This window comes from Conger conger, chromosome 4 (assembly GCF_963514075.1).
Source record: "Conger conger chromosome 4, fConCon1.1, whole genome shotgun sequence".
In the NCBI taxonomy this organism is placed as follows: Eukaryota; Metazoa; Chordata; class Actinopteri; order Anguilliformes; family Congridae; genus Conger; species Conger conger.
The window spans coordinates 49107092-49121554 of NC_083763.1; the positions used below are offsets into that span (position 1 = coordinate 49107092).

A 14463-nucleotide genomic window follows, 5' to 3' on the forward strand; every position below is an offset into this window, starting at 1 on the left:
TTATTTTTAATCTGCACTGCTTTTAAAAGATGCTTGCTGTATACCATGTTGAATTTTTTGTCTTCTTGCACATTATCTTCATCGAGCACTGTTACATTGACTTTGTATCCATCTTGGTGCTGTATTTACTATATCTATTGTATCATTTACATTGTGTTATCACTGTATTGTATTATTACTGACTACCATACCTACACTCAGTGAGCACTCTATTAGGAATTTATTAGACTTATTTTTTTTGGACTTCTGCTGCTATTGCCTATCCACTAGTTTTCTCACGTTGTGTGTTCAGAGATACTCTTCTGCATACCACTGTTGTAATGTGTGGTTATTTGCATTCCAGCTGCATGAACAATCAAAATCGAACTAAATTTACAAGGTGTCAAAATGGCCGATGACATAGCTGAGAGATTAAACGGAATGTTATCGTTACAGTTATAGTCTTGGTGTGGATTGGCCTTTAAGCCTAAACCCAGTAGCACTACTGTAACTTTGGTAGGCTGCTACTCAAAGATGCTCCAAGGCATTTTGTCCGCGCTGTCTCCAGCTGTCACTTAAGGCGCTCGGGGAGGAGTGAGGCTTCAAAAAAAGGGCGCAAAACCGTCATTAGGCGCGCGGTCTGGAGTTACCTCAGTTGGCTGGCGACATGATTGGACTCGATTCGCGATGCCTGAGGAGCAGTTTGTGCCGCATTCCTGAAAGCCCGGCTCTGACTGCTGGGGAGGAGCGCCCGGCTCTGACTGCTGGGGAGGAGAAGCAAAACAGACCAGAGATGTTTAACACGGGAGGGGCCCGCTTCAGGCCTTCTGAGAGAGACGGAGAGGAGGAGCGAACGATGGAGAAGTGCAGGGGATGTGCGGGAGGAATGGAAAGAAAAGAGGGCGAGGGAGCGGGAGAACGGCGAGGAGAGAGGTAGAGGGAAGAGAGGAGGAGGAGCTGGCGAATGAGGAAGAGGGAGGGAGCGTGAGATAAAGGAGAGGCATTCTTCGGGCTGTGGCAGGGCCTGGCGGGGAACACGTGATTCCTGTTTGGTCTGCAGAGTGAGGAAACAGAGAGAGGGAGAGCGAGAGACACAAAGTGAGAGATGAGAGAGAGAGAGACAGCAAGAGGGTGAAAGAGAAAGATGAGAGAGGGAGAAGGACGAGGATAGAGAGAGGGAGAGGGAACGGGAGAGGGAGGGACAGAGCGAGATAACTTTTGTCCCACCCTCTGCTGTTCCTGTTCTTTTCCTGAGTTGTTTTGTAAGGATGTGCGAGAATTTCTAAGCTGTGGAGGAGGGAGAGAGGGGGGGTGACAGGGAAGGGGGGGAGGGGGGGTGACAGGGAAGGGGGGGAGGGGGGGTGACAGGGAAGGGGGGGGGTCGGGTCGAGTGAGAGTGATGGCCGGGAACAGATGTAGTAGAAAACAGCCAACCCCCCCACACCCTCCCCCAGTGTGTGTTTAGCGAAGAGACAAAACAGCACTCCAGTCCGTGTGAAAATGCTCGCCGCTCGAAGCCCTAACCCGGCTGCAAACTGAGCGGGCCGCGAGATCCATCTCTCTCCCTTTCCCTCCCTCCCTCCCTCCCTCCTTCCTTCCCCGCCTTTTATGGCGGCGATTTCCAGCGCTGCGATTCGCTCCCTCTCGCGGCGCCGCCCAGGCCGATCGGAGCAGGGACGCTAGGCTAACGAAAGCCAGTAAACCTGCCGCTAATCCGAACATTCGCCGTGGAAAACTTTCCGCGCGGTTGCCAGCTTCGTCGGGGAAGCTTTGCACGGGCAGCACTCCTATTTTAAAGTGACTAAAATAAAAGAGAGATGTTTGTTTTCCATTTAGAGTTCAGAACGCTTTCTCCGGTTTGAGTCAAAAAAAGCAAGCAATAAATTTGAGGTGACATTAAAGCACGGCGAACAAGGCCCCTCAGTGTGGCTGGGCACCCCGTGTCGGTGGCCAGCTGTTTTTAGGCCCTGTAACCAGAGGAGGCAAACAGAGATGGAGTGTACTTGTGCTGGAAATGGGTTGTGAAATGAGCTGGCCGTGGCAGTGCTGTGGGGATGAGGGCAGACGGACGAGTGTGAAACCGAGGTGTGTCAGAGCAGGAGGAGAGAGAGAGACCGAGAGGGACAGATACGGTCACAGAGACCGAGACCGAGAGAGAGAGAGAAACTTAGTTTAAGTTTAAATATATACGTTATATTGTATAAGCTGCATATTCTTAAATACATACGGTGCTGTCTGTAAGTATTTGGACAGTGACACATTTTCTGGTGTTTAGGCTCTGTACTCCAGCACATTTGAATTTTAAATAATTTTTAAATAAAACTATGATTCATGGTAATGTTAAAGACTTTCACTTTCAACCATCTAATTTGATATCATTTATATCATTTATAGTTCCCCCCAATTTTAGAGGACTAAAAATAATTGGACAATTGGCTGCTCAAATGTTTCTTGGACATTTCTGTTAAGTTTCATCGTTAGTTCAAGCGTAAAAGAGCTAGCAAAAGGTGTAGAGTTGATTGATCCATCTGCAATTGGAGTCTGTTGTTGTCTCTCAACATGAGAACCAAAGAAGTGTCAATGCCAGTAAAGCAGCCATCATTTGGCTGAAAAATCTCAATTAATCAATCAGAGACATAGGCCAAAAATTGGATGGGTCAAAATCAATGGTTTGCCACATTGTTAAGAAGCAAGAACACTGGTGAGCTCAGCAGTGGCAAACCACAGATGGCTTGACCACAGAAGACCGATGTGGTGGATGATAGAAGAATGCTTTGAATGGTGAACAAAAATCCCTTTAAAAATCCCGAAATATCAAGAACACTCTCCAGAATGTACGTGTAGATGTGTCAAAGACGATCATCAAGTGAAGATTATATGCCAGCATAACCTCAGAGGGTTCACCACAAGATGCAAACCCAAGCCTCAAGAATAGAATGGCCAGGTTACAGTATGCAAAAACATACATTACAAAAGGGCTCTGGAATGAAGTATTATGAACAGATGAGATGAAGATCAACCTGTACAAGAGTGATGGAAAGAGGAAAGTATGGATAAAAAAAGGATCAGCTCAAGGAGAGATCACCTTTCAGGTCCTCTTCGCACTTGTACTTGTGTTTGATCTGCACTTCGTTATACTTCGCTCTGGATAAGAGTGTCTGCTAAATGCCTTGTTATGTAATGTAATGTAAAAGCTCATGATCCAAAGCATATCACCTCACGTGTCAAACATGGTGGAGGTACTGTTATGGCTTGGCCATGTATGGTTGCCAATGGAACTGGCTCACTTGTGTTCATTGATGATGTCACTGCTGACAGCAGCAGCAGGATGAATGTCAAAGTATGCAGAAACATTTTGTGTGCTCAGATCCAAGCAATTGCATGAAAACTATTTGGACGACACTATCATGCAGCAGGACCAATGATCCAAAACATACAACCAAAGAAACCAAGGATTAGTTTTTTTCCGGAATGTTCTTGACTGGCCAAGCCAATCACCTGACCTCAGTCAATCAATTGAACATGCATTTCACTTTCTGAAGACCAGACAGAAGGCAAATTGCCCCCAAAACAAGCAGAAGCTGAAGAGGACTGCACTACAGGTTTGATAGAGCACCAGAAAGATAACCAGCATCTGGTGATGGGTTACAGATTTCAGGCAGTCATTGATAGAAATAAAGTCATCATATTCAATATTTTGTTGCAAATCTTTTGCACTTTGTGTTGATTTGTCAAATGACTTTTGACTATGTATAAAAAATGGCTGTAATTCCTATTCTTCACGTAATATGGATGTAGAACCCCTCAACCCTCAAACCATTAAAGCTGAAAGTCTGCACTTTAACCACACAGTGATCGTTTTATTTCAACTGTTTGTTTGCAGGTGTGCAGAGCGAAGAAAAAAAAAACGTGTCACTGTTCAGATGCTTACGGACTGGACTGTATCTATGTGCAATATATCCTCCAGTGTTTGCTACTAAAAAAACAGTATATTAAAAGCTTTTAGAATTCTATTTCTGTATTAACCTATGCTAATTTAACACTTCAGCTAATTTTAATCCAGTTGAGGGTACTGGCAGTGTAAGTGTATGCTTACTTGTTGATGCTGTGGGGGAGAACCAACCTCAAGGCAGTTCAACACTTTTCATAAATGTTTATTAGTTACATGTTAGACACACTTAAAAGGTGTGTTCATGCTTCAGTCTTCCAGGATAGCAGTATTAAAACAAACAAAAACAAGAATTCCAACAAGCTGTCCTCATATCGCTCTGGCTAGCCAAGGTAGCCTGTGGTCTGTGATATCTGTATGCTAACGTTACTGTATTTTTGTTGGAGCGTCATGTGATCGCCCAAATGGGTGGCCGCTCATAAACCAGTCTGCGTTCAAGGGTGGAGTTTGAGCAGCCGTTACCTTCTGGGTAACACAGGCTAGATATTCAAGCCAAACACGTCCAGTGACGTTTTGCCCCGTATTTTGGAAACGGCTACACTGACGGTGATTTTAAAAATGCCTACACACATATTTGAAGCATTTAATCCAAATAATCTCAACTGAAAAAAGCGTGACCGTGCTCCTTTAATGTACCCCTTGTATAAATAGAAAATATTGATGATGATTTTGTTTATTGACGAACCCTCTTTCCTGATTGTTTATTATTTTCCCATTGACTGTATCCTTTTGAATAATTATTCGCATTATAAAAAATATGCATATGTGAAGCCCAGTTGTTTACATTCCCCACACAAACATTTGAACTCCTCAGCCTAGCCTACCCTGGCTAGCTCTTGGAGGCTCACGGGAATATGTTTTTTCAGTGTGTTAAGTCATTAAAAAGTATAACTAAAACGAAATATTGAGCTTGTTGTGTACTTGCACTTGTAGATGAGCTCTTTTACAGTTATTTGCGAACTCTGCCACTGTTCTCAGCCTCCATTAATTTAACGGAGATAAGAAGCATAAAGTTAATCGCAAAGGATGCTGGGATATCATGCCCAGAGATGCTGTCTTCAGAATCAGTCATATGAAGGCACCTTAGAAGGAAACATTTCTTACACACTTCGGATTCGGATGGTACTCGATGCCTCCCTGCCTTCGAATACTGTCCTCCGCTCCTCCCTCCTCCCTCCAGCCATCTCTCTCATCATCCGTTCCCTCCCCTCCCGGCCACAGTAGCTGGGCACGGGGGGCAGGGTCCAGGGAGGCTTTGTCAATGCCCCCCTCTCGCCTCCTCCACCTCCTCTTAGGTCCTTAACATTAGTGAACTGCTGTGAGGGGAATCAGTTGTTCTCTTTGTGACTTGTAGGGAGCCAGCGTTTTCTCGCCCACCCCCCCTTACGAACGTCAGGACTGGTCTTTGAGAGAACAGCAGGCTGGTTGTTTCCTGCCTCCCGTTTCTCCACTGCTGACGTTGCCAGGGACGACCGCATCGCCAGCAGCCTATGGGAGAACCCTCCAAGGCCTGTAGGTCTGTGCCTCCGCTGTAGCCCCTCCCCTAGTTATTAGCAGCCATTATCTTTTCTCCTCAGGAAGAATGTGAGGGTTTTTTTGGTGATATCAGTTTGGGAGGGGTTTTCTGGTCTCTGCGCGCATCTGTTCCGTTGCACTGTGGGTAGAGTCTTCAGTAGCGCTCTGGCTGTCACGACAGCTGCAGTGTCTCTGGTAGGAAGTGTGCCGTTGACTTTGTCTCTGTGTGGGGATGAGAAGAGAAGCACGCACACAACACACACTCACACACACTCATGCACACACACAGAAATGCACACACAGACACACACACACATATACATACACAGACACACATACACATACACATGCACACACACAGAAATGCACACACAGACACACACACACATACACATACACAGACACACATACACATACACATGCACACACACAGAGTCTGTCTAACGCAAAGAGGAAGTGGACTGGGCCGGAGAGGAGCTTCCTGTGGGCCGCAAACGGGAAGCTGCAATTAGGCAGGGGAGGAGGTGGAGGTGGAGGGAGAGGCCTTTTCCCTGCATCTCTCTCTCCGCCTGGCCAACGTGGCTGGTCCCAGATCAGCCCATGTACGGAGCCTCCTTTGCGCCACTGTGCTAACTCAGCTAGCATGACTGATCTGGGAAGATCTCAGGCCGCTGTCCGGCCGCTCCTGCTGGGTGTGGGAACGAGGCTGTGTCTTAAAGGACTTCCCTCTCTGCTCGAAACGCAACCTCCCCCCACACGTTCATACCCAGCTGCTTTTATTTACATGAAATCACGTGTGATGGTGTTTCAGCTGTACGTGGTACAAAAGGATGCAGTAATACACACGCACGCACACACTCTCACACACTCTCACACTCGCACACACTCGCACACTTACACACACACACACTCGAACGCACACTCACAAACGCACACGCACACACACACACACACACTCTCACACACTCCCACACTCACTCACACACTCTCCCACACTCACTCACACTCACACTCACACACTCGCGCACGGGATTCCTCGGCACTCGCAGGGAATCGGGCAGTGCCGGACTTGGGTCCCTCATCCGATTTTGGCAGAGAGCGAAATGCTTATTAACCTGAGCAGCCACCTCCCCCCAACATATTTAGTTGCAAGGCAGCATGGGTAATCCCCCATAGGCCTCTCTGTCAGCACTAGCTGAAAGGCTCTGTTCAGTGCAGCTACACCGAAGAGACGCCTTGAGCGTATCGGTTTAGCGAGAAGCGGATATTCGCGCGGTCAAGGGGGGGTATCACCATTGAGAAAAGCCAGCTTGGCGGTACAGAGCGGGTCTCGACGAGGCAGAGGTAACGCGTGATACACTGTGACGTTAGCGGGGAGGGTTACGCGTGATATCCCGGTGACATTAGCAGGGCGGGTTGTTGTGACCCCCGGATTGTTCCAAGGGTACGGCGGCCCCGGGTCACGCGCCGGGTGCCGGGATGGAGCCAGGTGCTGGATCCATAAAACACCCCGACCGGGCGGGGCTCCTGACAGCGAGCGGCGTGCTGGTGACCACCCCCTGAGAGGGGGGCTAGCGGGCGCTCCCTCTGCAGCTCTGCAGGATTCCCTCTCCTCGGTGCCGCCCCCCCCCCCCCCCCCACTCCGCCTCATGCTCTACTGCCCCCTGTCTTTTGGCCTGCATGTTAGGTCATCTGTCTGTTGTGTTGGATTCTGCTGTGGGGTGTGATGCGTTTGACCCTTTAAAGACAAGCTGAAACGGAAGTTACAGCAGTGCTCTTTCAGGGCAAATTTATGAAGATTTTACTAATGTCAAATGAGTATGTGATCGACATACTGGTACATGATGATGTAAAATCTTTTTGTCCAGGAAGTGGATAGGGAAGTAAATGCCTTAAAATAACTATTTTATTAATTTTTTGAAATATATACATAATATATTCATAAGATGTATACACGCAGACAGAGCCAATTAGATAACAAACTCGTATGATTAAAGAGAAAAGAAACTGAATAATTTCACACCTTTGTTCTTTCCAAAACTTTTTTTGGTATGTATGACCCTGGGTCACTCTGGGTTGTAGTTCTCACTGTCTATGCAATTTTAGACCCCCTGCCAATATTCAAACTAAACTCGCTCCCCTCCCCTGCTCCTGTCTATCACCTGTGCCTGTCAGTGGAAATGATGACAAAACAAATGACTGATTGTGTTTGGTAATGTAATGTGTTTATTACAGTTTAGGTACTTTTCTAATCTGTAAATGAGGCACCGTTACGCTGCTGTTTCAGAAGCTACATGGTGCGATAAACAGGTGGAAAATCCAAGGTCAGTAGTATTTAGGCGCAGTATTTAGTTCCAATCACCTGGGTTTGCCAGTTAGCATAATTCTTCAGCCAGGAGTTGGAACTAATCGGTGAAATCAGCTGGCTGAGTGAATGGGTGGAGGAAACGCATGGCAGGGGCTTTTACTTTCCGACCCCTGGCGAACCCAACGTTGTCGCTCAGTTGGCGATTTGGGGGCCCGTCTCACCCATGCCCTTCTTGCCGTTTCAGAAATGGAAGGCGGAGTAGACGACAAGCAGCCGGCGGAAGGGGTCAGCGTGGATTTGGGCGCGGAGCCTCTGGGTGTTACGGACGACCTGGCCTCGGCGCGGGAACAAGACGAACACACAGGTGAGGGGACGCGCAGGAAGAGGGCGGGCGGGACTGGTGTCGATGGGAAGTAGTGCCGTAGCCAAAACCTGTGTTTATCAAATCCAGTCCTCGGGACCCACTTGGTAGAAGGTTTTTTGTTGTAACCAGGCACTCACACACATGATATAACCCTTTCAGTCCCAAGCGTAACCTTATACCTTTTCAACAAACCAAAACGGCTGTTATATTATTGTTTTGAGCCCCTATTAACTCTCTACTAAATATTCATAGCTTTCTCAATTTTCTCAACCAAAGCCAGAACCTCTTCGGATTTCGGTGGAGCCACTTCAAATTGGGCTTCGGGCTGAAAGAGTTAACTAATCAAGATGGTTTCTGGTGGTTTTTGGTGGTTTTTGGTGGTTTTTGGTGGTTTATGGTGGTTTTTGGTGGTTTGAATGGTTCAGTCATTAAATCAGGGGTGTGAGTTCCACAAACACCTTCTGGCAAGTGTGTCCCGAGGCCTGGAGTTGAGAAACACTGGCCTAAACTGCAGTTCAGTACAATTTAGATCAGGGAGTTTAGATCATACATAAAAATGTTCCATTTAGGTGTTGGTTGCTTTAAAGCAAGATGTTCACAGGAGAGAACGGCGAATCGGAGGAGAAGGACGGAGAGGGCCAGGAGGACTCGGCACAGGGGGCGGACCTGTCCTCCATCAACGCCATGATGTCCGCCGTCATGAACGTGGGCCAGCTCAATGGCGAGGCTGGGGACTCAGCCTCCTCCACGCCCACAAAGACGCCCACCAAGTCACCTTCTGGGAACCGCACGGGGAGGAAGAACCAGGTATGGGTTTTTACTTTATCCAAAGGGACTTGCAGTTGATTAGACTAAGCATGGGTCAATATCATTTTGGCTGATTGGTGTATACAGCTGTATAAATGGATACTATGTAAAGAAAAAAAAACTCAAGGATAAGTCTGCTAAATGCCAGTAATCACAGATATTTGGAAGTACATTCATACCGAGTACACTGTTAAAATTACAGTCCCTTAAAATTGTGTTACGAACCTCACTAGATTATCTGGACACATCCAATCCAGTTTGTATATCGGAATTTTACCCATAACAGGATGTGATGTATTGAACAGGGCCTTGCAGTGTCATAAGCTCAGTCGCAAGCTACTTAAGGATAACACCGTCTGCTAAATGACAATAATGTAAAGTAATATGACTCATAACTAATTTCAAACACTCATTATGCAGGAGGTGATGAACCCAGTTCTGGATTTTTGGGGTCCAGTGGCTTTTGTCTGAATGTTATAATTGAGCTGTAATTAATCCCAGGTCTTACTGATCACATGTTCCAGGCATTGAGTAATTCATGCTCTGGCGTCTCGGGGAACCTGTAGCATTGGAACATTCTGGAAGTAGAGTTAACTTGGCACCAGGCATTCATGTTAATGGAATTGGACAATTGCATCATTGGAGAAATAAACAAGGAAGCTGTCCACAATGAAGCAATACGTGGACCGGATCCAAGAATGCAGAGAATGTTGGGTAGTTAAGTTAAGGGGTAGTTACAACGGAGAGGATGATGGGAAACAGGTGGGGTGTCAAGTTCAGGGTTCGGGTATCCAGCTCTAGAACAAGGACAAATAGTCCTCTTGATTCCCTGCTCATTGCTCATTGCTCATTACTCACTCTTTTGAAATAGATGGAGAAACCATCGCTGGCCGTTCCGCTTCGTTAGCTACCAGAATCCGCAATCTGTTCCCCACCTCATCTTTTTTTTGATAGAACAATTGTCCCTCAACCCCCCCACACTCACAAACACCCTTTTTTTCTGCCACTATTAGTTTCCAGTACGCTTCATTCGTATCATCAACAGTCTTAACAATAACAAGTACTGCAGGCAAATCGGATTTAGAAATGGGGGATTTAGAATGTGCGGGTTGCACCCTAACAGATGTTACCGTCACATCTACGGGACAGCTGTAACTGGAAAAGTGTATCGGATTATGTTGTTGTACCATTTCCATACGCAGAATTTGCGGTGCATTGGAGAGTTTTATCCATAACTTATGGGCCCAATTGGCCAACTTAGCGGCTTATAGGGAGAGCTGAGGTCTAAAAATTCCCAGCGAGAAAATATGGAGTGATTTTCATCTGGTAAACATTGGAAGTTTTCAGCTGGTGAGAAATGAAGGGGGAAAGAAACAACGTGATGTTTCCTTTACTGCTTAAGATCAGTATTGGTCTTAATCGATTTGTTGGTCTTCGTAATAAGATGTTATCTGTGTACCTATTGGATTGTGTGTTATTGAGTGGAGTTGTCACTTAACTTAAAACATACCAACACCCTGACCTGGAATGTACCTTCTAACAAGGAAATGTCAAAAGGCAGAGCGTAAATTGCTGAAGGCCCTGTTGGACTGGAACCAAAGTAAATAGCAACTCTGAATGAAACTAAGATTCTAGGAGCTGAAGTGCTCCTGGTCATTGTGTGAGTGTGTGAGTGCGTTACATGCCAAATGTGCGTTCATGAATGCAGTAAACGTGTAAGGGAGCTTTTAAGTGAATGAGCTGGTGAGAGTGTTTATGTAAGAGTGTGGGAGTGTGTGCGTGTGTGTGATGGAGGGTGTGAGAGAGTGCGTTGTGAGTGACAGAGTGCGGTGTGGAGCGGTTAATGATCAGCTACCATGTCAACATCCGTTGAGTAACACCGATCCGCTGGAACAGTAACGGCTTCACTTCAGGACAACCCACAGCACAATCCCACAATCCACTGCAGGCAGACGGAGAGCGAGGGCAGCGAGCCAAACCGAGAGAGGCACATTCAAGCAGCCCTTTTAACCCAAATAACTATTAGACTGGAAGAGCAATTAGATTAGGGGATAAGAGGGGAATCTTATTATTCATTTGGTCAGCAGACGGGCAGATCAACACTCGCAGCTCCGAGTGGGGCGAAGTTGCGTTGACCGAAGCGGCCCGTCTGCGGCCCGTCCACGTGACCACTGCGACCGCGAGTGCAGCGTCCTGACCGCAGCATCCTGACCGCGTCTCCACACCTCCTCTCTGTGCACAGGGTTGGCCTCTCGCCTCAAGCCAGATGTATCGAACAAGTTATACGCTTATTTATTTAGCCACGTCCGCAAATGTAACTTCTCTCTCTCAAAAAAGAAAACGTAGCCTTCAGTCAATTTTCACACAAAAGATTTCGCTCGGAGCTTTCATAGCACCAACACAGTAGTCGTGCCATTTGTGTATCCTTGTTCAAGCATGGCTTGCAAGACAAACAACTAGTCAGTTTGTGGTCAGATTTATTGTTATGGATAATTTATTTTCAAAGGTAAGGTGACATGGGGCAGTGAATCCAAATCTGTGATGACAAATGACATTTCAAAGCAGAAGTAGTACAAAATTACAGTACAATGTAGCCCTGATGCTGAGGAAGATTACAGTTTTATTCACAATACTACATTATTGAACTTCCATCCAGATACTCAAATTCCACGTAATTTTTGAATCCGTTCCTGTTCTCTGGTCTTCTTCTTTGGTATCACTGGTGGGCAGTTTCTTTTACATTTTCAAGATCAATGAATGAGTATTTCTTTAACAATTAAACCCCCCCTCCCTCATGTCAAATAACAGTGTAGACGGTGGGCTGAGTAGTTGATTGAATTCAGCTTGTGTACTTTAAAGACAAGCGCTGGGATGCTTTAATGAAACCTCTCACACGCTATCAGGACAAAAGCAGGTCAAACAGTTTTCAGATAAACTGATTGTTTCATTGTCAAAAAGTGCATTAGCCTTAACAGTTGGTGGCACAATCTACGAGCTACGTCTGAAACATCAAAGTGTTTATGCACAATATTCTACTTTATTTGAAGGGGATGGAGATCAGAGTTATGCAACTGGTCTCAATTGAGGGGCTCACTGTCTGAAGGTGGTTTTGTTAATACAGCGTGAATGAGTAATGGCTTATCAGTATATCATTCATATGTGCTGATGACTTGTTGGTTTCCGTAATAAGACGCAGGAAATCGTTGTGTTAACACCTGTTTTGCGTTATCACTTTGATCCAGGCGTCGCGCTTTGAAAAATAAGACGCGCAGGTCCTATAGAATGTTCCTTTGAAACGTGTGTGCGGTGTTCATGTTGTTCTTTTGTGTCTGTAACAGGAAGCCAAAGAGGTGAATTCTGACTTCATTTGCCCCCTCTGTGAAAAGAACTGCCTAACACAGCACCAGCTCACTATGCATATCCGACAGGTATGTACTGTGCGCTCACCCACACCTAAACCCTGCCCTTTTAAGTACGGTGCTCAATCTTGTGGAAGTAATTTGAGAAAGTGTTAGAGTTTTCCTTCAATGAAACTCCTTGTACAAGACATTAAAAATAGCATTTCCGAGGGCCGCGGTGGCGCAACAGGCTAAGATGCAGCAGACTTGCGGTTGCAGTTCGCTGCAGTTGCACACCGGGGACCCGGGTTCGATTCTCGGTTCTGCCAAAAGCCAAGTTTGGCCGGCTCACATGGAGCAGCTTAATTGGCTCGCTGCTCCAGGAGGAGGGACTTGGCAGGGTTAGTAGATCGCCGCACAAAAAAGCACCTCGGGAGCCTCGGAATCGCGGTTACCAGCATGTGGCGAGACGGCTTGGAGGAGGCGTGTCGCTCTCGTAGGGCCGCCGAGGGACGGGGTGTGGGTGGTGTATCTAATACTAGCTCTAATTGAATTAGACGGGGTACAATTGGCTACCAAATTGGGAGAAAAAAGGGAAAAAATCCGAAAAAATAAATAAAAACAATATAGCATTTCCTTAAGCTGTTACTCAATGTTAAGGCCATAGAGCATTATGGTCTGGTTTAATTGAGAGTAAAAATGGGAACGGCATCACAGTAACCCAGGGGCGTTCTCCCATATCGTACATGGTCTAGGACGACAGTGGAAAGGGTTTCTAACGGTTCTTTGCTGTCCCCAAGCAACACCAGGAAACTTCACTGACTCATTAACAACACCGGGGAAACTTCATTGACTCATTAACAACACCAGGAAACTGAGCTGGCAACTCCCAACAATGCAGGGAGTCTACTCCGACATCTGCCTAGCAACGGAGAGAATTGACACATAACTATGAAGAGTTCTGGGCAGCTGCAGCCGTTCACATGGTTATGCGGTTGAGCCTTTGGACCAGCGACAAACTTGACTTTGCTTCTCCTAGGGAATAGAACATTTTAATTCACGATTTGTGACTTTGTATATAAGCCTCTTTGCTCAGAGTTTCTTTTGAACAAGACACATCTCCTTTGTTACCAGACCTGGGTATACATAATAGTTTTGGATTCAAATACTTCTCTACACTTTACCAAGCTTGTCTGTTGTGTTGGAACCTACGGTATGAAATGCTCTCAAAGTGCAAACCCCGCCTTCTGGTCCTCTAGGTTCGCTTAACTACACCAGACATTACATTACATTACATTACATTACAGTTAGATGCTCTTATCCAGAGCAACGTACAATAAAGTGCAGATCAGAACCAGGGACAAGTGTGTTGAGGACCCTAGAAGAAAGTACATAGACTAGTAGAGCACAGCAAGTATTTGTGAGGGAATTTGAGTATGAGTAATTGCATTTTACTGAGCTTGTCTGGTGTATTGGAACCTATTAAACACTCTCAAAAAGTGCAGAGCTTACCCCCCCGCCCCCCCCTTCTGGTCCTCTATATTGGCTTAACTACACCAGACAAGATAAATCGAGGCAATCTTTTCCTTACACTTTACCGAGCTTGTCTGGTGTGTTGGTACCTATGAAATGCTCTCAAAAAGTGCAGAGCTTACCCCGCCGCCCCCCCCCCTTCTGGTCCTCTATATTGGCTAAACTACACAAGACCAATCGAGCACAGAAAAGTATTTGTCATTTGTGAGGGAATTGTGAGGGAGTATGAGCAATGGTTTCCCTGCTCGCTTTCCTCAGCACAACTCCGATAACGGAGCGACGGACCACTCCTGCAGCATCTGCGGGAAGGCTCTCAGCTCGGCCAGCTCCCTGGACCGTCACATGCTGGTGCACAGCGGGGAGAGGCCCTACAAGTGCTCTGTGTGCGGGCAGACCTTCACCACCAACGGCAACATGCACAGGTCAGAGCACCCGCCTGGCCCCGTTCCAAGTCAGGGATAATGTACGGCAAGCCGGTTATTATCGCAAAATAAACCCTGTCAGGGAGATGCAGGACCCTGACACAAAGAGGACGAGTCTTCAATCGCCTTGAAGGGGTTTATTTAGTAATAATGACCGGCTCGCTATACATTATCCTGCTTATTACACGGCTACTTACTAAAGAAAAAAATAATTTGACAGAAAATATTGATAAAAAAATTATTTTATT

The 14463-nt window shown here is 46.4% G+C and overlaps 1 protein-coding gene across 3 annotated transcripts in view; it reads left to right on the forward strand.

Moving 5' to 3' along the window:
* The window catches only part of LOC133126538 (ras-responsive element-binding protein 1-like), a 71159-nt gene that overhangs the window by 34703 nt on the left and 21993 nt on the right, over positions 1 to 14463 (forward strand). For all 3 annotated transcript variants that reach the window (XM_061238858.1, XM_061238857.1, XM_061238859.1), the window contains 4 exons: positions 7996 to 8115; positions 8717 to 8922; positions 12261 to 12350; positions 14052 to 14215. In XM_061238858.1, coding sequence (XP_061094842.1) covers positions 7996 to 8115; positions 8717 to 8922; positions 12261 to 12350; positions 14052 to 14215 — 580 coding nt within the window. The remainder of the gene's footprint in view (positions 1 to 7995; positions 8116 to 8716; positions 8923 to 12260; positions 12351 to 14051; positions 14216 to 14463) is intronic.